This window comes from Podarcis liolepis (assembly GCF_965112155.1).
Source record: "Podarcis liolepis genome assembly, chromosome: 14".
Lineage (NCBI taxonomy): Eukaryota > Metazoa > Chordata > Lepidosauria > Squamata > Lacertidae > Podarcis > Podarcis liolepis.
The window spans coordinates 21572478-21597332 of record NC_139569.1 but is presented as its reverse complement, the minus strand read 5'-3'; the positions used below and the strand labels follow the sequence as shown (position 1 = coordinate 21597332).

The 24855-nt window shown below is 41.5% G+C and overlaps 1 protein-coding gene across 33 annotated transcripts in view; it reads right to left on the bottom strand.

Annotated features, from left to right (window-relative positions):
• Window positions 1-24855, bottom strand: part of RBFOX1 (RNA binding fox-1 homolog 1) — a 1450244-nt gene that overhangs the window by 439787 nt on the left and 985602 nt on the right. Inside the window, exon 1 of one of the 33 annotated variants that reach the window (XM_083473709.1) lies at window positions 23216-23683. The exons of the other annotated variants lie outside the window; for them this stretch is intronic. Coding sequence (XP_083329835.1) covers window positions 23216-23233 — 18 coding nt within the window. The 5' untranslated portion in view covers window positions 23234-23683. Of the gene's footprint in view, window positions 1-23215; window positions 23684-24855 lie in introns of those variants that run through there. 33 annotated transcript variants of the gene reach the window in all.

The window sequence follows — 24855 nt, the reverse complement described above, 5'->3', positions numbered from 1 at the left end:
TGGGAAATCATAAATGGGAAGGAGCCACCCAAAGTGTTCAGAGGACCCCCTTCTCAACTTCTGCTTCAGGGCACAGCATGAAGAGGAAAGAGAGAAAGGATTAAGGAGGAGTTTGGTTGGGAAGTTGAAGAGTATAATGACAGGTGAACAAAAGCAGAAGACAGAAGGACTGCAATGTAGAAGAAGCTACTATCTTTCAGGGAGGGAGAGGAGTGAAGGCTGATGTGAGTTTGCTCAGTTTAGGATGACTCAGCAGAACAGGTGATGCAGACCAAAAAAACAAGATGAGGGGTGGAAGGGCAAAAGTATGTAGAGGCTGAAGACTAGTAATGCCACAAATGGCAAGGAATTTCATATGCCCTTAACAGGGTTCTCAGCACACTGCTTCCTAGCTAGGAGGTGGACAAAGGAGGCCAGAAAGGCAATGAAATATTCACCTTCATAATACAGAAATGGCACCTCCACAATACAGAAATGGCAGCTCACTCAATTGCTATTTGAGAGTGGCATCCCAACATTTCTGCCCCTACCAACCTGTTGCCCTCCTGATGTTTAGGACTACAACTTCCACTAGCTCCAGCCAGCACAGCTGTGAAAGGTGGGGATGCTGGATATTGTAGTTCAAGACATCTGGAAGGCCCCAGGTTTGCAAAGACTGGCATGTGTTATACTCTTCTTTTACTGACTGACACAGATACAGCTTCATTGTGAACTGAAAAAAAATCAGTGGAGCCTTCTGAAATAAATAAAAGGGGAGCAATTGCTCCTTTCAAGGAAGTAAGACCCTGCTGGTGAGGATCAGAGTGCTCAACTAGCCTCTCATGTAATAGTCCCAAATGGTGTCACTCTTATTTATTTATTTATTTATTTATTTATTTATTTATTTTTTAAAAATACTGTTTTAGGTTACCAATATTCCTTTCATTCATCTGTCAAAATTAAGAAAGAAATCAAAGTCTTTGTTCCCCCCCTTAAAAATAAGTGCTGTAGAAAATAAATATATAACTCTTCTTTTCCCTTGCTCCTGAAGGAAACACTATTGCATTGCATCAGTTAATCTGAATAATCTCTGTCAGAATTTGTACAAAAGAAAATACAAAAAGGCTACAGAAGTAATAAGAGTTTTCCTGAAAAAGAAAGAGAAATTTTATGATTGTATATCAACATGTTTAATGGACAGTAAAGAATTTTAAAAACAATTTCCCCATTTTTAAATACCTGAAGAGGACATACAAGACACATGAAAACAGACTATAAGCAAGAAGGCCTTTGGAATAATTATGTGTTGTTAATTGAAAAAATGTTAATCATGTCTTATTAGGAGGCAGACAGGGTTAAATTGGTAAAATTTCAATTCACTTAGGCCTTATCTCTTGTCGAAATGAACCAGATGATTAATCCTTAATATTCTTCAGGGACACAGCGAACATCAGCAATTAAATTAACAACTACAAAGTTTATGCTCGGAGATTCAAAAAATGAAAGACAGAAACACTTTAATTTTTCACAAGTTGTTACCTTAATTATCTTCTTATTGCCTCTGTCTCTTCTCCCTCATTACAAAAACACACCCCTTAGTATTCACGGATCTATTTAATTTGCTGCAGCTCGGCAAGTATGTGGGAAATGTCATCCAAGCGGCAAAAGTCATAAATCTTACTTTGTGCATGCTCATTGAAAATAAATTGTTCCACTGTACCTAGTCCCAGTGTTCGTACTGGAAAGTGCTGACAAATTTCTATTTCCCTACAAACAATCAGTAATGTCTATCAAATCTGAAAACGGAAAATGCATTTTCTCCATCTCCCAGCACATAAAGACAGTGGAAAACTTCTGTTTGAAATGAAGGGCTAGCCCACCCATTGGGCAATAGGGGCAGTTGCTCTCAGGCCACAATGGCTCTTGAGAGACTGCTGGGGAGACAGTCATTCAGCTATTCCACACCCCGGATCCAATGAAGATAATTTTGCTAAGTGTGTTGGCAGGGGGGAGAGAAGATTGGAATGTAAGTGATTTGTCTGACTTCTCCAAACAATCTTTCATTATAATACCATATTAAGCCACAAAATATTAAGCTATTCAATTTTCATAATAAGATTGAATTAACAGAGCAATTCTTATGCATGATTACACAGAAGTAAGTCCCACATAGTTCAATGGGGCTTATTGCCAGGTAAGAGAGTACAGCATTGCAACCTAAGACATCTAAATATTAAAAATAAAAATTGACAACTGAGACGTAAAATAAGGTTGACAGAGAGTCTTTCTTGATAAAGAAGCAATGTGCATTCATACTTGTTTAAGTTTTTATTATTATTTTTTTGCCATTGAGGAAAGCAGGAAAAGAGACAGAGACAAAATGCAAAGCCTCAGCCAAATAATGTGATTAAAATTACGAAGCATTCATGTTGATTATCTCTAGGAGAGGAAACATTATTTGATATTTAAATAAAGGCTGGGAATAAAAGCAACAATTAAGACACAGTGCTAGAAGGATACTCGAAATAATCTGCTGCTAATTGTACATGCCGGGCGGATTATGCAACAGAATTCTCAAACACTCGTTATCAGTAATTGGCGCCCATGCAGGCGGCCCAATCTGCAACACCTGCACAGAGAGACAAAACATTGGCAGGGCTCCCAAACAGCCTCCCTGTACCTCTGCTGAATCCCAGTTCAGGAACCAGGACAGGTGTTTGAAGAAAACCAGATTCCAAACCCTTTTGGAGTATGGCCAAACACTCAAATGAACTGCTAGGTGCTATTTATTTTCTTACATTTATATTGTGCCTTTCCTCCACCACGGAACCCAAAATGGTGTACATGTAGCTTCCCTGTTTGCCTAAGAAGATAGAAGAAATTAATGGAAGATCAAGGGCTAGTATCCACAATGTCTGTGTTCTTCCTCCACTGTGGAAGGCAGTATGCCTCTGAATATCAGTTGCTGGGGAGAGTGCTGTTGCGCTCAGGTCTTGCTTGTGGGCTTCCTACAGATTGGTCACTTTGAGAACAGGGTGTTGGATTACATGAGTCAGTGGCCAGTTGGCATAGGGCTTTTCTTATCTTCTCCTGAGCCTCTGCCAGTCAGCGCAGACAATACTGAGCTAGATAGACTATTTGTCTGACTCAGATAATCACCCATCTAAGCAGTAACCTAGCCCAGACCTGCTTAGCTTCCAGAGGTTGCTGCTGGCTTCTCCCAATGAGCAGACCAAAAGGAAAAGGGGACTGGTTTTATTTAATTCATTCATTCCATGTCTTTTGAAACAACTTTACAGCACCAGGTGACATCAGAGTGATTTCCAGAAGATCAAGGGGAAACAATATCATAACAATTTCACAGAGCACAGTTAAATCATTGACAGCAAAATAAAACAGGCTCAAGGCTCAAAGTAGTACTACCACAGCTCTCAACATATAGAAGAAGAAAAAAACAAATACAAATGAGTTTTCACCTAGTGGTGAAACCCCATCAATGGCATGGCTAGCTGGGGAACAGGCAGCATTAATGGACTGCAAACTTATTGGGTCACAATAGGCCTATACAAAAAAAAAATGGTTGATGATGCATCACATTATCAACAGTCCTAGTTTGAAACTACTGAAAGGTGTTGTTGTTTTTAAGTATAATCATGTCATCTTCCTAGATGATGCCCTCACAACCAATGATTAAGCAATGCCTATTGATCTTCTTCAGTCAAATGGCGTGTGAGTGAGACTGCATGGCTGTGTTGATGCTTTTGTGCATGAGAAAGAAGGAAGAGAATTCTCAATAAATTTCATCTAGCCCTTTTCTGGAGCAGCAAAATGCATTACCATCCCCACTTCGGCTGACCACAATTTTTATTATCGCTATTGGATTTGCAGGGAAGTCAGTTTTATACAGCGTAATAAACTGCCGAGTGCTAAAGTGGTTTCCTCTATTACTGAGGCCCATGTATTAGATTTAGTGAAGCGCAATATCGGACTTCAGATATTGCAAGGTTGAGAATCAAATGTCGCTGGGCTTAATGTCGTCAACCTGACAAAGACATTGACCGATTAAGTAGCAGTCACTTATTCAGATGTGGAGCGAGGTTTGGGCTTGTCTTGCTGTGTTTTCCTATTCAGAAAACTACCCAACTACTTCTGTGTGAAAATTACTTTAGGCTCGAGTTTCTCAAACACTCCCATCACGTCACACCCATCCCTGTGCCAAGTAGCAAAGTGTATCTGAAGTCAAGGAACAATTTGCACGGCAGCCTGGGATAATGGTGCAAAACTGTGCCCTTTGCTGAATGTCACCTGACACATTTATTTATTATAACATTTCCATACTACCTACTCCACCAGTCTCAATATGTTTGACAACTTCAGAAAAAGTAAAAACTGAAAATGACATTTTTTAGAAAGAAAGAAAGAAAGAAAGAAAGAAAGAAAGAAAGAAAGAAAGAAAGAAAGAAAGAGATATAACATGCCCGGTCACATATTAAGCATGCACTGTCTCTTCTTTTTGGTGCTTACCAAACACCCTCCCCTTCCAACAAGTCTTTGCAGTGGATATTTTCCTATTTTAAAATCCCATTCTGTATTGGGACCACGTAATAACCATTTTAGTGGAGATTTGGAGAAGGGTGTGGCTGGGAAAGTATATTCATGTGGAAATCAAATAGAATAATATTACGGGTTAAAAACACACACAGACATGCAAATGTGTGTGTGCGGAAAACATGCAAATGGGGTAGAGCAGCTGCCTGAGACTTTATAAAGCTAGATGACTCGATGGTCACTCTTGGTATGAAATAGCTTCCTATAGCCATACATTGTGTCTAAATGCCATAAACATCTCTTTTTCTGGGACAGCCATTCTGGCAGATGGTTTCTGCCCTCACTGCAACTGTAAATTCAGTTGCTGTGCTTTAATTTACCTCATAGGAACAAAAAAGCAGCCATTATTTAAATGCATCTTGGCTGTGATAGGTTTTTATACAGGGGGCAGCTTCACCCCAGCCCTACCCTGGAGATGCTAGATATTGGACCTGGGACCTTCTACAAGCAAAGCAGGCACTTTATCCATGAGCTGCAGACTTTTCCCTAACTTAATCCACAGTGACATCAACTATTGATAATCTAGTCTGCTGTAGGGAAACTGTGGCAGTTCTTTCAGTACCCTGGACAGAGCCCAAGGAGGAGAAAATTGGCTCTGATAGCTCCTCTTCCCCCCCTTTTTTTTCCTTTTTCAACTGAGCTCTTTCATACTCCCTGAGACAGCTCTGTGTCCTGGATATTGGAACCTGGCTTGGGAACTACAGTCTCTGCAGGTTGAGGCCGGGGTGTGTGTATCAAACTTGATTACCAAAGGATCCCTAACTGTTAGGCTTGAGCTGAAGGTGGGGGTTGAGCCCTGTACACAACTGGCACACATCATCCTCTTTAAGTATGTTACGTAGCAATTAAATATTTATATTCACAGACAAAATTTTACCAATGCACAACCTGACAACAGCAAACGTAGAACATGGAGAGCACTTTCAGCAGTTTTGGGAAGTAGACAATTTCACTTCTAGACTCTAAGAAGTGATAGAATGTTTCTTCAAATTGTAAGCTCTTTAGGACAGACTTGGCATTTGCTTTTTTTTGCTCTGTAATCTGCCATGTCCACTGATGGTGCAATCATCAGCATATTCATCATGATCAGATGCTGTAATGTTTTTGTAGGGAACGGCAGGTTGGAAATTTATTTATTTTTTTAAAAATAAAAAAATATAGACACACAATTTAGTTTCCTATATCTGTTCCAAAGGTTTTATTGATTTTATCTTTTTAAGAAACAATTAGGATGGTTTCATGTATATACTTGTAGTTGGTTTGAAGCTTTTAGCCATGTTTTATCTATAGTGTGATTGATACATAGCTTGGATATTTTTTTTGCTGAAGCAGTTTATAAATCAACAACAGCATCAGCATCACCAACAACAATAATAAAGTAATAATCATAATGCAGATCATTATTGAAGAGAAAATAATGGGGAAATAAACAGGTTTTTAGAACACTGAACATTAGTTTTTTTATCTTTTGGAATGATATTTTTCAGGAGAATACACATCCATATAATTTATTCATGTTACTGCCATGTACTATATTACATACCTATGTAAGCATGAGTTGTTTTCAGTAAGATATTATTAAAAGCATCACAACCATAATAGCTATACCAATAATAGTAATCATTACAAAGTCACTTTCTAGTCAATGTCCAGATATTCCTGCAGAAGTCATATGAAGGACGCACAGCCCTAGAAATATTAGGTTCACCATGCCTCTTTACTAAATACTTGCACACAGGAAATGAAACTGTGACAAATGAATCTATAGAATCCAAAGGCAGAAAGTTCTTTGTTTTACTAATCCTTAACTAAGCATCCTTCAAGTCTGGCTGCTCCATCCACCTTAGATGTTAGCAGCGGAAAGCAGCTTAATGAATCATTTAATTGCCAGTACCTTGGCATCCCTCTAGACAATATATATCACTTCACCCACCCCCCCTTCATACACATATGATTTGAGCTCATTTTTAAATGTAATTTTCAACTTGTAATAGTCCATGGTTCAAATTTGGAACCCAGCAACCTACGTTCATTCTTTAGGGTGCCTACATTTTTGTTATTCCCAATGAGAACTATGAGGAATAACATTGAAGAAGTGGAGAGGATGTCTTCATAGTAAGCCTACTTTGCCATTAAGCACCATGATACAGTCCACTCCAAATAAAACACAGGGATCTGCCTTACACTGACTCAGAGCAATGTTCCAACTAGCTCAGTATTATCTCTGCTGACTGACAGCAGCTCTCCAGGATTTCAGGTACGGAGTCTGTCCCAGCCCTATCTGGAGATGGTATCAGATTTATGTATAAGCTAAACAAGCTATCACTTAGGGCCCCACTCTCTCCCCCCCCCCCATATACTTCTTCTGAATTGTATTTCACTATTAATATACTTCTTCTGAATTGTATTTCAGTTCAACAATTACTTTGATAAAATACATATTTTGTTAGGTGCAAATGGCTATTAGGTCCATAAATTACCATATAGCATAATTACCATATAGCATACCATATACCATAACACGGCTACCTATCTACATATAGCATATATTCAACACAAAAACCAGTGGCAATTTGTTGTTAACAACAGCTGGATATAAAAAGGGCCTCATTACCTTCAGTAGCTTAGGGCCTCATCAAATCTAAATCCGGCCCTGGTCAGTGGTTATGTTTTACCTCCATTGTCAGAGTAAGCATGCCTATGGATGTCTGATGCCAGGGAGTACATGTGGGGAGAGTGCTCTCATGCACTGGTCTTGCTTGTGCGCTTCCCACAGACATATGGTTGTCCACTGTGATAAAAGAATGCTGGACCACATGGCAGTTTGGTCAGATCCAGCAGGGTCTTCTTATGTTTTAAAGGGGACTCTTTCTTCCTGTTTGTCTTCAAAGCTGCTAGAAACCCGACACACTCTTACATGGATCTTTATCAAACACAGCAAAAAAAACCCAAACCAAACCAAACCCAAAAGACTAGGAATGCTTAAAGTAGTCTTTGCCTGCTTGAAATAAATGCCCATGCTAGCTATGCCACTGGCATGTTGCCCAAAGCAAAATTCAGTATGTTCTTGTAGATTCACCCTTAAGGAAATCCTCAGAGGAATTCTAAGGGAAGTCAAAGGAGCTAATAAAAATAAAAATAGTAGAGAAAGTTCTCTCAGGGTGAGTTCTGCACAATGCTGGCTGGGCAACAGGTTTTGGCTAATGCTTAATTCAATGAAACTTGCTTCAAGTTCCTTGGGCAACAGAGTCCCAGAAATTTAAAAGGAAGACAAAAGGAACTCCACAAAGATCAGCATAACATTCTATGGAAGATTCTCACATCCCCTAGTCTTGCCTTCATCAGACTGGTATATTCCATATCTTTTGCACTACAATTCCCATGAGCCTCTGCTATCATGGATGTCCTCAGTGCCAGATTTACGTATAAGCCAAACAAGCTATAGCTTAGGATCCCACTCTCTTGCCCCCCCTCAAATAAAATAAAGGAAAAAACACCTGGATGTACATTTCCAAAATTTAAGATAAAAAACAAATAAAATAAAACCTACATACAGCAACAGTGTTTTGTGTTGTGTAGGCTCCTATTTGTTATGTGTGAATGACTTTAGACACACAAAAAACAGAGACAATTCGTTGTTGACAAAGGACAGCTGGACATATAATGGGCCCCATTACCTTCAGGAGCTTAGGGCCTCATCAAATCTAGATCCAGCCCTGGGTGTCCTGTATGGGACTAGAGAACTGAATGACAACTTGTGGAGAAGCGTAGCTTTCAATGGATGCCTGCGTTTCTGTTTGTGTATTTATTTGGAAACTGTTAATCAGGAAGGTTTGTTTTTAAATGTGAACTGAATCAAATTTCTCCCTCCATCACTAGTTCTAGCCCAAATTATTTGCAGGTCACGAGGTATGCTCCCCTTTAGAAAAAAACTAAATCTGGAACTCTGGAAATCTGGAAGAAAAAAAATCTGGAAATCTGGAAGTATATCATTGTTCCTATCTAAACAGGACTATAATCATATAGAAGTCTTCTCTGTGTTGTGGTGCCTTGATTGTGGAATATCCTCAAGCCACAAATATGACTGGTGCCAACACTGTTGTCATTCTAGCACCAGATTGAAAAGGAATTTATCTGCCCCACCATTTTAAGCTGATGGAAATTTTGTTTTGTTCTTAGGTATTTTATTTGTTTTGAATAATGTATTTCATCCTTTTTTGTTGTGTATTTTATGATTTGATTTATGTTCAGTACTCAGGCTTGTTATCTGTGCAGGTGAAAGAACAGATATAAATACTTTAAATAAATAAGAACCCACAAGAAGCAGGCTTTAGAAACGTGTGCCTGGATGCACAAACAGGTACCCCAAATCTATGAATCAAAGCTATACTGGCAGAGTCTGTCTTCCTCTCAGCAATAGTATCAATCACCTGTTGCATAGAAGCATGAGAGGGGCTGGGTCTTGCCCTTTGCTTCCTTACCCACCTCCAAACATGGCTTGGAGAATCGCCATATATATATCACTATGCCTTTGGATAGTATTTTTATGGGAAACAAGGATTTGAACTTTTGCTTTTAAAAAATGCACATTGAGAGTTTAGGGGGACTAAGAATTTTGTAGTTACGAATAAGTAGAATTCTTGAAATGGAAGAGCTCATTTTAAAGCAGAGAGAGGACTTCAAGCCTGAAATTTCATCAGCGACACTTGTTCTGCTCTCCCTCCCTCTCAAGAGCAAAGGTATCAGGGGAACAGACATTTACAATATACATGTGGAACTCAATTGAAATACATGCAGCTGGGTTTGAAGGGGGGGGGCAGAATTCTCCTGAAAATTAGGCTGTGTTTTCTAATCTCCCAAAAGTTGCTGCTTGGACAGTTTTCATTTTTGCAAAATGACAAGTGATACTTCATTTTTAGCAAAAGGTTAATGCTAAGTCTCCCAACTTTTATAAATTGCCCTCTTTCCATAAAATAAACTCTTGCATGCTGGTGTGTAAGATTAGAGAAAAATGTTCAGGCTGCTAAAAATGGATGGATTTTGCATTTCAAGGTGACAAGTACAATGTCAGGCACAATCAATCGATCACTGCATAATTATTATTGCAAATGATCCATATCCATGCTGCAAATCTTAAGGAGAATTTAATGAAGCAGTAAGCACATCAATAATAAGATCTACTTGGTCTCTGTTAAATCTATCTATCCATCTATCTGTCTATCATCTATCTATCTATCTATCATCTATCTATCTACACACATGTGCAAACACACACCACACACACATACACACACACACACACAGAGAGAGAGAGAGAGACAGAGAGAGAGAGAGACAGAGAGAGAGAGAGAGAGAGAGAGAGAGAGAGAGAGAGAGAGAAAGTATACATACACATAGAAATCCTGTGCAAATATTTAAGAAGGAAAATGATGTAGAAATCTTGAGTACTTATGATGTGATCCATCCAAAGATAATCACTTGAAGCCCTCTCCTTTAGAAATCAATAGGACTTAAAAGAACTCAGTTTTGGCTAAACCATTTCCGTCTCCCATGTTTTTGTTCCATTCCCCTCCCCTCTGTATTGATACAAACGAGAAACTCAATAAACCTTTGCAAGCATAAAGTTCTTTCTTTCTTTCTTTCTTTCTTTCTTTCTTTCTTTCTTTCTTTCTTTCTTTCTTTCTGTATTTTTATACCACCGTCTCACAAAATATCAAGGTGATGCACAGCAATATAAAAACCTTCCACAAACAATTGAAAGTGGTACGCAACCATCATTCAAATGAATGGCTACCCAAGAAAATCTCAAACAACTGCATAAGCCTGACAGCATAGGAAAGTCTTCAGGAGATGCCTGAGAGTTAAAAACCAGGATGCCTGCTAAATCTACTGGAATAGTGTTCCACAAGACAGAACCAGTGACACAAAATGCCCGACTTATAGTTGAAGCCAGTCAGGGAACAGCTAACATACCAATGCAGTAAAAGGCTGCCCATATTCAGAGTAGGCTACCCACTCTGGTTTGCATGATGTGCTGTTTTATGCATGATTCATCTGTGGCTGCAGCATTTAGTTGCATCTGTGAGCATCAGAAGGGACTGGATGATCCAAACACGCACAGTGTATGGCAAAATGACCTGCACTACTCATCCCTTATGGAGAAGGTGTCAGGGCCGTCTTTACCCGGGAGTGCAAGGGGTGTGGGGCACCCGGGCGCCAAATTCTGGGGGGCGCCAGGCACCCGCCACTGAAGCCGCCTAAGCTCTTAACTATCTACCTGTTATGAAATAATAAATAATTTTGATCAAGCTAGAAAAACAAAATACATATATACCTAGGTATTACTGAAATGTATACCGTACCTAGTGTTTCATTAAAGGACTTTGTGCGCTCATTTACCAAAGACATGCCACATCAGCGGCAGCGCTTGTCATTCACAATGTCGGTGCTAAAAGAGCAAATAAAAGTTTGTCTCTTTTTCCTCCCTTCTTTGGTAAACAAGAGATAAGGCGTAAGCGTGGTGTCTGACATAAACACAGTAAAAGTTAATTTGGGGGCTAAACTAACTTTTGGGGTGCTGGGAGGATCTTTGCACTCCAGCAGCACATATGTTAAAGATGGCACTGGAATGTGTAGTCACAAATCACAAAGGGGTGTATCATGCAGACTCCTGTTAGGAAACTCTGCTATCTGTTTACATCATGAAGTGCTCCAACAGGCTCATGCAGGTAGCGTACAGAATTATCTGCTGTTATCAGAGACAGACACAAAGGCAACATCAGAGTAGATGATCATGCAGAACTGCAGCAGGCAGACTCCTTCCTGGGCAAGCCCTTTAAACCCAGGCAAATGGTTTGTGAGTTTCTGCATTGTCCTGCAACAAGGACCATGATATAACACAATGTAGTTTATGTCTCCCCAAAGCTAAAACTATGGAAAAGTAGTTTAAAACTGAGAGGCTGATACAGGATTTTTCATTGTCGGTTTCTAGGAAAATTCACTTAGGATGCATGCTTCAGGGAATTTCAACCACTGAAGAATTGGGCGGCGGCAATGGGGGGGGGGAGAGAAAGGAGCTTGATTTTGACTCCAGGGCTTACCATTTACTGCACTCCGCTTTGGGAACCCCTAAGTCTATCTGTATTGGAAGGATCAGTAACACATGTCCTGCCCTTTGGCTGTGCATAAAAGGGGTGAATCAGATGTGTGCACACACAGGCACAGAAAGACACACACACACTCCAACTGCAGTCTGCCAGCCTGAAGCAAATGCAGAGTTGAGTTTTTGGAAAGGCACTTCAGTGCTATGTCTTTTTTTGTCTTTGTTAAAAAGTTTCTTATCTAATTCACACCTCCTAAAACAATACAGAAGCTCTCCTTCAAATTACAGAGTTCTGCTTCAAAATTCACACTTCTCTGATGAGGTTCTCCAACCAACCCAACCCCCCCCCCAATATAATATACACATGAAAATGCATATATCAGTGAAAATAAATATACAAAAAGAATGAACCATATTTGGTTAAACAGCTAGAGCAGGCAAAATTCCATACAAACATGTGTATATTAGGGAAATTGTTTGCTTAAAAAAAACCTGGAAGAACTGCCCCAGGACTTTAAAAAATCAAGTGTCTTGAGCAGAACTGATGGCAGGAATAATGAGAAATGGAGGGAAATCAAAACTGACAAATTTGTTCATCCTTAATTTTGATGAATGGCTGTGCAAAGAAAAGGGGGCCTATCAGGCTGTAAAACCGTAAGCTGCTTCATCATATTTCCATTTTTCTTTCCACATTTCATTGTATCATGGGGAAATTCAACTGCACCAGTTGAATCACTGCCTGGTGTACAGATCTTAAATGGAATGCTGGCCGGGAAACAAAACAGATAACCAGTCATTTTAAAGGCAGTCTCTGGCTATGAATTGGCCCTGCACTAGCTTAGTCTACACAACTACAGGTCAGTTTCAAATATTACAAAGGCTACCTACTGGGAAAGCTTTTGAATCCTCTGTTAGCTAATTGTGGTTTCATCTTCATTCAGCTTGCGCCTTTTCAATTGGACCTTTCATTCCCAGCCCCAAGATTGCTCCTTTGAATTCAGACTTGCTCCATTATTCAGCGTTATTGAGTCAAATGCCCTTGAAGATGCTTGAAATTCATATGTGTTCCCAATTATTAAACTGTTCTGCTTTCTCTCCCCCCCCCATGTAAATAGCAAAAGACACATATTATTAAACCACTGTGGTCATGCCGTCAGCTACCAAACAAGAAGCTTTTTCATTCCCTTTCTGTAAAGTCTTACCCAATAGTTGTGAGAACTTGAGAAGCGTTGGCAATTTCCAACTAATATGTTTGATACCTCTTAACTGTGCACTGAGTTCAGACAACTACATAACCACTCCCAAATTTATTTTGAAAGAAAAGGGGAGAGAGAGAGGAAGGAAGGAAGGAAGGAAGGAAGGAAGGAAGGAAGGAAGGAAGGAAGGAAGGAAGGAAGGAAGGAAGGAAAATGCAATGTGGAATTGCTCAGCCAGGGCACATTTTTCAAAGGATGTAAACACTTTTGTGAAATGAGGGGTCTCCGATCACAGAAAAAGAAGAAGCTAAGGCTGCATGCTTAAATGTCTGACACTCTCCAATACAACATAAATATTGCCATTTTCAAATTGGGAAGAAAACAAATCAAATCTTGCATCTGTGTTTCCAGGAGTGAACCAAAAAGAGAAATCTCTGGATACTTGCTAACTAAACTACGATGGTTCATTGTCCTTTTCCATGGCTGAACAGAGTTTTAATTTCAGAAAGAAATAAGCTTCTGCATTAGCATGTGAAGGACTAGAACTACCAAACACAGGAGATCTACCTTCAAAACTGCATGGGTCACAAAGCTATCATTTGATCACAGGAAACTGCCTAAACTGGAGTTAGACCATTGATTTGCCCAGTAATGTCTACACTGACTCGCAACAGCTCTCAATGGATTCAGGGTGGGAACATTCCCAGCTCAACCTGGAGATTTTAGGGACCAAACATGGGATCTTCTTCATGCAGAATATATGATCTACCTATAGCCCTCCCTCAATATTTATTAGGCATTATGGTTATCTATGTAGTGTGTTCCAAAACTAGTTCAGTGGTATGGGGGTATGGGTGTACAGATCTAGAACTAAAGGCTTTCCTCTTGAAGTGTCTTGACTTATTTCAATTTTCTAGAAATAGCTAAGTGGAGATGGGTGGATCTGCCTATCCGCAGCTCATGCCAATTTTGCATTGTATTCTGTAATGTGTATGGGTTGCTCGTGCGTAAGTTGCCACCTCTCCAGGCTTTGTTGCCTTGCTAAACCTTTCAGTCTGGACAGCCCTTCACTTCGTGGCTGCCTCAGTCGCTAGCAGAATCCTTCAGTGGGAGTTTCTTAAATCTTTTCCAACATAAAAGTTGTTTGACACCCAGTCTCCTCCTACTCTCTCTGCGCAGAAGTCTTCTGCGCCGGGTGGGCGTGGGTAGCGGAGGACCCGTGCTCTCCCCGCTGGTGTCCAGTGAAGAGTCCTGGAGCCCTCTCGCCAATTCCCCTATCAGCCCCTCTATATCCCTGGTGTTGCGCTGATTTGCTTCCCCATCTGCGGAGCTGCCTCTCTCCCTGCTGGCCCTTCTCCAGCATCATTTGAGAGCCTTCCCTCCACCTCTAGCTCCGATGTCATTTCCCTGACATATTCATAAGTTTGTCATATCCCATTTTAACATTAATTGATGGGTCTATTTTTTTAAAAAAGTATTTGAATATGTATTTTTTAACAGAATAAAAATGTAAACATATATATTTTTTATCTCAATGCATACAATTCCAAATGTAATTTATCCTACATTATACTTTCACAATGCATTTTGATTAGGGATAGGTGAATACCGTATTTTTCGCCCCATAAGACGCACTTTTCCCCCTCCAAAAATGAAGGGGAAATGTGCCTGCGTCTTATGGGGCGAATGCAGGCTTTCGCTGAAGCCTGGAGAGCGAGGGGGGTCGGTGCGTACCGACCCCTCTCGCTCTCCAGGCTTCAGGAAGCTCTGCGCAACCCTCGGAAGACCGGCTCCGAGGGTTGCGCAGAGCTGCCTGCAATCCTGGGACCAGCACAGCTCTGCCCGGCCACCGGGAGCCGGGGAGAAGCTCCGCCCCGCTCCCGGGGGCCGTGCAGAGCTGCCTGCGGTCCTGGGACCAGCGCAGCTCTGCGCCCCCATCCCGAGCGGGGCGCTAGGTCCCGCCCCGCTCGGGATGGCGGCAGAGAGCTGCCTGCGTCGCGGGACCGCAGGCAGGTCTCTGCCGCCATCCCGAGCAGGGCGCTAAGTCCCGCCCCGCTCGGGATGGCGGCAGAGAGCTGCCTGCGTCGCGGGACCGCAGGCAGGTCTCTGCCGCCATCCCGAGCAGGGCGCTAAGTCCCGCCCCTCTCGGGATGGCGGCAGAGAGCTGCCTGCCGTCGCGGGACCGCAGGCAGGTCTCTGCCGCCATCCCGAGCGGGGCGCTAAGTCCCGCCCCACTCGGGATGGCGGCAGAGAGCTGCCTGCCGTCGCGGGACCGCAGACAGGTCTACGCCGCCATCCCGAGCGGGGCGCTAAGTCCCGCCCCGCTCGGGATGGTGGCAGAGAGCTGTCTGCCGTCGCGGGACCGCAGGCAGGTCTACGCCGCCATCCCGAGCGGGGCGCTAAGACCCGCCCCGCTCAGGATGGCGGCACAGAGCTGCCTGCCCTCCCGGGACTGGTGCATCGCCAGCCCCACAAGCTCGGGGGACAGCGGGGAGGCAGAGCGTGCCTTCCCACTGTTCCCCGACCTGGTTCTTCCAGCCCCGCACCTGGGGGGGAAATAATTTTTTTTTTCTTTATTTCCCCCCCAAAAAACTAGGTGCGTCTTATGGGCCGGAGCGTCTTATGGGGCGCAAAATACGGTATGTCATTTTTTTTGGTCATTTTTCAAGCCAAATTCAGTTCTCCACATTTTTGTCTCAGAATTGGTTCCACAACATTAAAGGCCCAATTCCTATTATTGTGCGGAATGGACTTACTGATAAGGCAGCTTCAGTGGTGAATTGGGTATATAATGGGTGAGATTATTTTTTAATGTATCCCAGTCCCAAGCTAGAACCAGCACTTGGACTTAGCCCACTATGTAACTGGCAAGCAGGACAATTCTTTCAGCAATGGCATAACGTGGTGGCAATAATTTATGTGGTTTTATTGGATGGGGTACCTCTGTTAAGTATCTTTTTTCTATTGCACTCCCCTGTCATCCTTCCAACCCCTACTCCCCTGACATGCTGGAAAGCTAATTGGTGCCCCTTGAATCAAAGTGTCTTCATAGTGCCAATGCCAAACATGAAGTTCAACAATAGTGGCTACTGATGTGAGAGAAGCATGAGATAAAATGACCTGGAAATGAATTTTCTGAGATAATAGTCGGGTTTTAAGAGGCTTCTGAATGGTCTTCCCTGATTTGTTAGAAGGGCTTTCAAAGAATATAGCACTTTTTTTTTAAAAAAAAAAAGCAACACTTCTTTTATTAAGATGCTCAGGGTAATTTCATCACCCCCCTCCACAAACACAGATTATTTACTATTAAAATTTGTTTATGGATTAAATTTATTTCCTTCCTTCCCAAAGGAGACCAGGGCAGCAAACACACAAGTGACAAAACAGCCTTCTCCCCTGGCTATATAATATGTAGCAGCAGGGCTGTGATTGAAGCAGCAGCCCTGCTAGGCTAAAGGAGGAGTTCGGATTGTCACAATCCTAATGATGCAACCCTGACTCAAACTTTTAATGTGGCAGTACCTACACTTTGGAATTCCCTGCCTATTGATATCAGGCAGACATGTTCACTGCACTCTTTTCTGTGCCTGCTAAAAACAGTCTTACTTAGAAAAGCCTACCCAGATGTTTAAAAAGTGATGCAAGTTTTAATCTGGGTTGTTGTTGTTGTTTTGTCTACTGATATTTTTAACTTCTTGAATTTTAAAAATTCTTCTTAATTTTTCTTATTGATTTTTCTTATTGTTTTAGCTTTTTCAGTAAACAGATTTGAGGGTTGCTGTCTTTAGCAATCAAATGGTGTATGCATTTTATGAAATTAATAAATCCAGTTTCGCTGGGAATAAGTCCCATTAAATCCAGCAGAATTTACTTCTGAGGCGGTATATGTCATTAGGATTGCAGTGCATGGTTGGTGACCTCTGGTCTCAGGCTGCTACACCCAATAGAGGAAAGGACCCATCGGAAGACACATTCTAAATCCTCATCAAATCTGGAACAAGCCCTATCCTCAACTTTACTGCTCTGTGTGTATCAGGTGAAGCCACTGGAGATCCAGTGCTTCCCAACTTTGTCTTCTGGAACACTGGGAAATAATTCAGCTGACTCTGTGCACCTCCTTCAAAAGTTTGCAACTCCCTCCCCAAAATACCCCCATAGCTGAGATGAGTGCCCCTGGAATTTGAGCACAAGGTTCTTCCTAATGTACCTTTAATAGCTGAGAGTGGCCTGTCAGCTGACAACTGAGGATAACTCATGAAGCCACCAATGATGGTCCCTGATTTGCCAGAAAGACTGTGAAAGAAATTATCGTCCAAGGAGTGGAAATCATAGGATAGCTGAGATCCTTATGCCGTGCCATATTGTGAAATGGAGCACGCTGAGGGAAATATTTGCAAATATGTCAAGTTGTCTCCAGATTAGGAAAACTGTCATGCGAAATTTTAAATTGGGGATGAATGCCCAGCTTCTGTAAAATGAACCTGCATTACTTGTACACACTTGCAAAGGGATAGATCCCACTGAACACAGTGGAAATTTCAAGGAAACAAAGGTCTGCGTTGCTAGTCTTGCTAGCATATCACTTGGGTGTTTGTGTGTGTGTGTGTGTGTGTGTGTGTGTGCGCGCGTGCGTAACAAATATGAAAAAAAATATAAGCTGCCAAATGTCAGAAACCATATAGCATTGTATCTCCTGTATATAGAAGTGTTAATTGCTAAATACCACTGCACAGCTCTTATGAAACACAGTCAAACATTAAAGATGCCACACCAACTGTCAAACATTGTAAACAAACACCAGTGTGTAATTCCAAAACAACAAAGTCAAGTATAATCAGATGTCAGGAGCAGATATCATGGATCTGATGACTGTGCATCAAGTATATTAAAATTTAGAAATTTGGTTCTGGCCCCACCCACTGCTCTTACTGGTGGGGTGGGTTTAGCCATAAGGGAATGTGGTCCTTGGGTTTTGTGTTAAACAGAGATCTTTCCCAAACATGTTACCTGAGATCCATTTAGTTACGGATGTGGCTGAACTACCTGTCCCATCTGGCCATTGGCCATGCTCAGTGGCGTAGCGTGGGTTGTCAGCACCCGGGGCAAGGCAAGTAATTTGCGCCCCCTAACCCGGGGCAAGGCAAGTAATTAGCGCCCCCTAACCCCTAACCTGCCGCCGCTGCCAGCTTCTTCTTGCTGCTGCCTGGGCTGGGGTATTTACGGTAAGGTAGCCACGGCAGCAGCGGCGGGTCCATGTCAGGTGATCTGAGGCGAGTTACCGCTGGCGCTGCTGCCCAAACGACGCCGCTTGCCCGGAGGAGGAGGAGGGCAGAGAGGCAAGGAAAATGCAACATGGCCCAGCAGCTGCAGCAGCAGCGGCGGCGGCGGCGGGGCTGTGAGGAGGGGCTGCCTGGCGCGCCCTCCGCGGCCCTGATGCGCGGGGATCGCCGCCAGTGCTGAGAGCCGCTGCCAGCTCGTCGGCTCCGCGAGACATGGGGCTCTGCTACAGCCTGCGCCCGAGGCTCTTCGGCGACTCCGGAGGCGGCGAGCGCCCCCCCCAGATGTTGCGCCCGGTGCGGCCGGCCCCCCTGCACCCCCCACGCTACGCCACTGGCCATGCTTGCTGGCACTGAACACCTGGAAGGTCAAAGGTTCTCCACCTTAGCTGCAAACAGTCTGCAGTAGTAGTAGTAGGTGTGTGTGTGTGTGTGTGTGTGTTTACTATGCATTTGGACATTTCTTATGATAGTGTAACCAAATTTTGTAGGCTAGTTCCTGAGATCAAAGTGCAGGTTTTCATCTGTGTTTGCGTATAATTTGACATAATTTTGAATCAAGATGGCAGACTTTTCAAAACTGCCATGTTACTGACAAAATCGTGCATGACGGTGACTGAGATCAATGAGCAGGTATTTGTCTATGTTTGGATACAGCTGGGTGCTATTTTCTATCAGGATGGTGAACTGAACCTTTCAAAACTGTTTTAACCACTTTTTTTAAAAAAATGGTTCCTTAGAACACAGACTACAAGGCTACTAATTTTATATATAAAAGACTGTGTATAAACCAATCAAAATAAGCTTCACCCAGTAATAAGTGGCACACCAACCACTTTCCCCTAGAGTAAGGCCTCAATCTTCATTTTTAAATCTAAAATGGCTCAGTCTGAGGCATGGCAATGCTGATGGCAACAGTGGCAGAGACAGCAAGTGGGAAAGTGGTTAAAAACCAAAACCATCCCTGGACTCTGTCTCATGGACTCTGAAAGCTAGATGTGTCATTCCATGTGCCAAAGTCCACACTGAGGTAACTATATATTGCTCTTTGAACGCAGAGTTATCCGTTTCCATCTAAAGATGGGCTAGCTTCCTCAAGTCCAATTTGTTACTGATCACTGATAAATGGATATAGGATGTGCCATAGATTGGATTTGATGCAGTTTGCATTTAAAAGCACATTTCAGTAATCTACACTTTCTGAAACAATCCAAGAATTAAAATGCAGCCATCCATTGGAATTTGCACTTCTCTGAATTTTGCAACCTTCAGGCAAGTAGCTTGTTCAATGGTGCATGGACTAAGGTGAAGTGTGCATAAAAGCGTGTATATTAGTGGAAATATCATGCAAAAACACACTATGTTCTGGGAAATGAGTATATTAGGCAAAAAAAAAATGTATATTGGGAGGAATTTGCATGGAAATGCTGATGAACTTTCCTGAGAACTTTAAAAAAAAATCACAAACTGTAATGTCGAGAACTAAGCTTAGCAGTGGAAAAAAGAGAGAAAAAACCCAAAATTGACAGATTCACCCACAGACAGCTCAAAATTAAGACAGATCCTTCCCATGCCACAGAGACCTATCCACAAACTCACGGATCTTGCTGGGAGTGTGAGAGACCATAGCACCACCAGGGAACATGCAAGTCTTTTGCACTCAAACTGAGCAGCCAGAGAATCAAAACTTAAAACTGATATCACACATTAAATGGCTATGTATAAGGAAAAACAGGCTCACATGTGTCAACACTGGGGGTTGGGATAATGTTGATCCTGTGGAGGGGCCCTATGTTATATACACAGAGGGTCTTTCAGATCCTATAATGAAAAAATGGTTTTCAGGCCCTTATCTGAGATCAGACCCTGAATTTTAATCTCTCTACCTGTTGAAGGACTTCATATTGGCTTTCTGTGCTATGTGAAATAAATCAACTTCCTGTATGAAAAGTCACTGTGCCTATGCCATTGGACAGCATGAAAAAGATGTTTATGAAGCTAGGGATCATTCTCATTATTATTACTTTTGGGGGAGTGTTACAGAAATCAATTTGATTGCTAGAATATAGCCCAGTTTTTAACTCTGCACATGCCTAGATCTGAATTCTGATGGGAAAATGAGCATTTGAGCAGACTATAAGACTTTAAAACTGACTTCTTGTCTGCATCTTCTGGGTTTTGCACAACCGTAAGAAATATATATCTACATATCGAGATTCACTCACATGGGGATATTGCACAAAACAGCTTAATAACATACACTGGATTAACAACTTCTTCACACACACAACGTTTCTCAAAATTCAACCCTTCATCGTTCTGGAGATGCCACACTATCAATGTACACTAGAGGAAACAATATTCTTGGAGAGCGAGGGAATTCTGAATTCCAAATAGGAGACCTTCATAGTCTGAGAAAAACTTCACTGACTGCAAAAAAAGTTAATGCATCCACTATGTACATAATAAGAGGCAACACACCACCACTATCAAGTGATTTCCTGTTTGCATTACTAATGGAAACAAAGAGTGAAATACCACTAAGAGAACCAACTTAATTTTCACACGGGCTATGCACTCCAAGTAATATTCATATTATTGGCTAGCAGAGGCATAATTATATGAAATACTGATGTTAGTGTCAACATGGAGTACCCTCACATCAGACTGTTTTAGGGATTTCCACATTTTATTTCCAAGACACAAGATCTCTGCTCACTGAAAGAATTTAAACACCTAGGGAGAGAGAGAGAGAAAGAAAGAAAGAAAGAAAGAAAGAAAGAGACTCAAAGATATATATATTAGATGTCTGTGAGTCTTAAAACTACTACTATGCAAAATAAATAAATAATACAATTAGATTCTAGTTATAAGCTGCTTGTGGGATATTTTCTTATTTCTGGGAGCAACAGCATCTGAGGATAATGAAAGCACTTAATTCCCAGCGTGAAGCCAACTAATCTGATTTTGAGATTTTTTTTATTTTTTTTAAAATAGTGGCTGATATACCCGCATAGCCAAATTAATATTGGAAAATGGTACTGAGTACTTGGACTGGATGGTGGGGGACGGAGTTTGCGGGGTGATATATATTTAAAGAGAGCAACCCTCTTCACATTGATGAATGTTGCTAATAAAAATCTGAACTGCTGTAAAATACTGGTCAAAAAGAAGAAAATAGAAATTGAAAGACTTGGCTTTTAAAGGTCAAAGATTAATTACTAAGAAAGCAGGTCAGTGAGTTTTCTGAACCCAGGAGAGCATGCTGTAGAAACCTATGTGTTATTGTGCATTGGGTTATAACAAACAGAAGGTACCAGGAATGGCTAGGGGGGGAAAGTTCATAAATAATATGAATTACACCTCTTCATCTCTCCTCTGCAGATAATGAAAGGCTGAATTGCTACCTGTAATTAAACTTTTTTTTTAAAAAAAGTTTTCTAATCAGCAAAGCTTTATGTAGCCAAAAGTCACATGCAGGCATAACACACACTCACATACACACCATAGGCCAGAAGGTACTAATATTGTGTTTTAATCAATTCCGTCCATATGCAATGCAAATGTGGAACTACCAGTGGCCTCGTGACTTTTATTTCTCTGCCCCAATAAATCTGTCTGTTATATTCTAAGTGAAAGCTGGGGAGTGGGAGGGGGGATAGAGAAAGAGAAAGGGGCAGGATCCAATTTCACAGAGTTTGCAAATGCAAAATTGTGAGGATTTGTTAAAGGAAGAATGTATATATGCATGCTTCTGACGGCCAGCTGATATCAAATTTGCCAATGAAAAGCATAGTCAGTGACTGGATTCCTTTTCCTTTTTTAACGAAGAGAAAAAAGAATGGGGTTAGCAAAATAAAGAAGTCACAATTCACAGCGTGCCTCCGTTTGGGAACTGCATGAATAGATATTACTGAGGGGAACTAAGCTGGACAGAGTCTGCCGTGTAAAAGGGACCGTCAGAAATAATCAGACTTGCTGATTGGTGAAGCTTTTGAAAGCACCGCACAGGTCAAGGAACATAAATAAGTCGTGTAAATGCCGAAACACGATGCCTTTTGTACATCTGTGACAAGTTAAAACAATTTATCACAGGGTCAACAGAAATGAGAAAGCTGGGCGGGAGGTGGAAGTCCAGGACTCCTAACCAAGAGCAGTTTGCAAAGAAAAGCAGAAAATTCACAAGGAAAAGTCGTACGGCATTTCTGCTACATATTTAGCCATTTACGATGCGAACGAACGGTACCCATGAAAAGTCCCCAAAGATTGCACTCTTTTGATTGTAGAGCAGGAGCACATCTGCATTGCTTACAAATGACTCTGCCTGTGTGCTTAAGCACAACCACATGATTTATCACACTAATTCGTTCCCGTATTTGACCACATCCCTTTGCACACATTGCAACCTTATTCTAGCTCCTTACGCTTTCTAAGAGAATTGAATCCAAGGGGGTGTTGCAGACGGGGGGTGGGTGGGACGACAACAACAGGACAGTGCTGAACATACAACTGCATAGGGTTGCTTTCCTGCACATTTATAGTTGTCATTTACCTGAAGCAACCTAGGATAAGCAACAAGATTACAGCTATCACTGACATCCGGTTTCAGGAGTGCAATTCAGAAGTTCTAATCAGCCTCTCGGCATGAACATTCCTTGGTTAAAAAAAAGAGAGAGCAAATTCTGTGTGCCCACAAGTGAAGAATCATGCGTTTTCCGTTTTTGTTTTATTGGCATCCCCTGAAAAATCTCAGACGCATACTGTTTGGAAATGTGTTTCAAAAAACCCAAGCACATGCACACACACTCACACTGAGACCCAGCAACATTTTACTACAAAGGCTGCGTATTCAAAATGAGCATAGTGCAATATTTCAGAAAGCAGCTTGTTTATAAAAACCACTCCACACAAACCTGGCTGGACAACTCTCCTACCACACAACCGGCATTTAGACACATTTAAAAGCTATACATCACTCCCAACAAACTCAATATAATAGAAAGAACAACAAACAACAGCAAACAATGAGATTGACATGGAAATAAACTACCTACCCATAAATACATCATCATCTTGAAAGGGGGGAAAATCAAGGACTCTGCCAGCAAAAACGGAAGTCTCCTTTACTTCACTAAGTATGTCGGAAAGGAAAGAGAGGAGAAAAAAGAGAGAGAAAGAAAGAACTGTGCCCAGTGGGTAGTTAAAAAAAAATCTTGCCTTTTTCTGTCAAGTCTTTACAGTTTTCTTCTTTTTCTTATACAAGTCTGTTTGTTTGTATGGTTATGAGAATAGCACACACTCGTTCAACGTTTCAGTCGCTTTCCCCCCCCTGTGGGAGAAGTGATTGCTTCAGGCTGCTTCCCCCCTCCTCGTTTTCCTCTTCCGTTTTTTTCCTTCTTCCTTTCTTCCCTCTCTTCCTCCCTAACTCTGGCTGTCCTTTCTTGACTGTCAAGCTTCCTTAGGTAACAATTCTTGGTGTGTCTGTTTAATGAGCAGATCCGTGCACTAAAAGGCAGCCAACTACAGTAGTAGAATCAAGAGAGTGAGAGAGACTGTGTGTGTGTGTGAGAGAGAGAGTGTGTGAGAGAGAGAGGGGAAAAAATATTATTATTAAATAACTAAGGAAGACTCCACGCAATGGACTGAAGGAATGTTACATAAAAGATATAAAAATCCTTAAAACGTCTTGAAGAACAGAAAGAAAAAGAGTAAAGCAAAGCAAGAGATCCTAATGGCTCTCAAGCCATCACCTCTTTTTTTCCTGCAAAGGGAACCTGTTTCCTTTTTTTATTATTAAAATAATGATAAAATCTCACATTTCAGAACCCCCTCCCTTTAACTCAAAGTGATGATCCCATGGAAGAGAAAGTATTCTCCCTGCATCCCCTCTTTATCTCTTTAAATGTACTTCAGATAAAAGCAGCTGCTAGACAGGTCAAGGCCTTACCAATCTTATTACTCTAACACAAGAGTGTTCAACATACTTTTCTACAGCCATCTACTGACTTTACGGTGCTATTGCCACTGCTGTTTAAGCCCTGCTGAGAGATACCCGAGTATATGTGGAGCAGGGAAATGTTCGTTCTCTCTCTCTCTCTCTCTCTCTCTCCACCCCCTTCTCATTTCTTAAAATATATATATCTGAAGATGGCTGGGAGACTCATGGTTAGAGGACGAAGAAACCCTTCAAGTATAAAATGCAACCCCCCCTTTTTTAAATCAAGGCAAGTTTCTCAATAGTTTTCAATAGAAGGCAGATTATTCATCATATCAAAACAGGCTTTGCACACACAGAAACACACACATGTGGTTCAAAAGGGCACCACTTTCTTGGGATTCTGTGGTGTAGAATTTAAACTTGTCCAGCTCAGAAAACAAACAAACATATTTAAACTGTTATATCAAAACTATAATTTGTGAAATTGCATGAATCACTACCAAAAGACGCAGTGTGCAATGGGAATATACAATGTTGGGCTCATTTATCCTGGACAACACCAACAATGTGTGTGTTTTTAGAAAATAATAAATTAATAAAATACTACTTCACATCCTGGGGCAGGGGCATGAAAGAACGACAACATAAGTGATCGTTGTAACAGGAGGATATGAAATAATCAAAACCAGTGACAATTATTGGTTAAACATTTGCAATACATGCATTTGGAAAGATGTGACCAGGCAGTAGATTGTG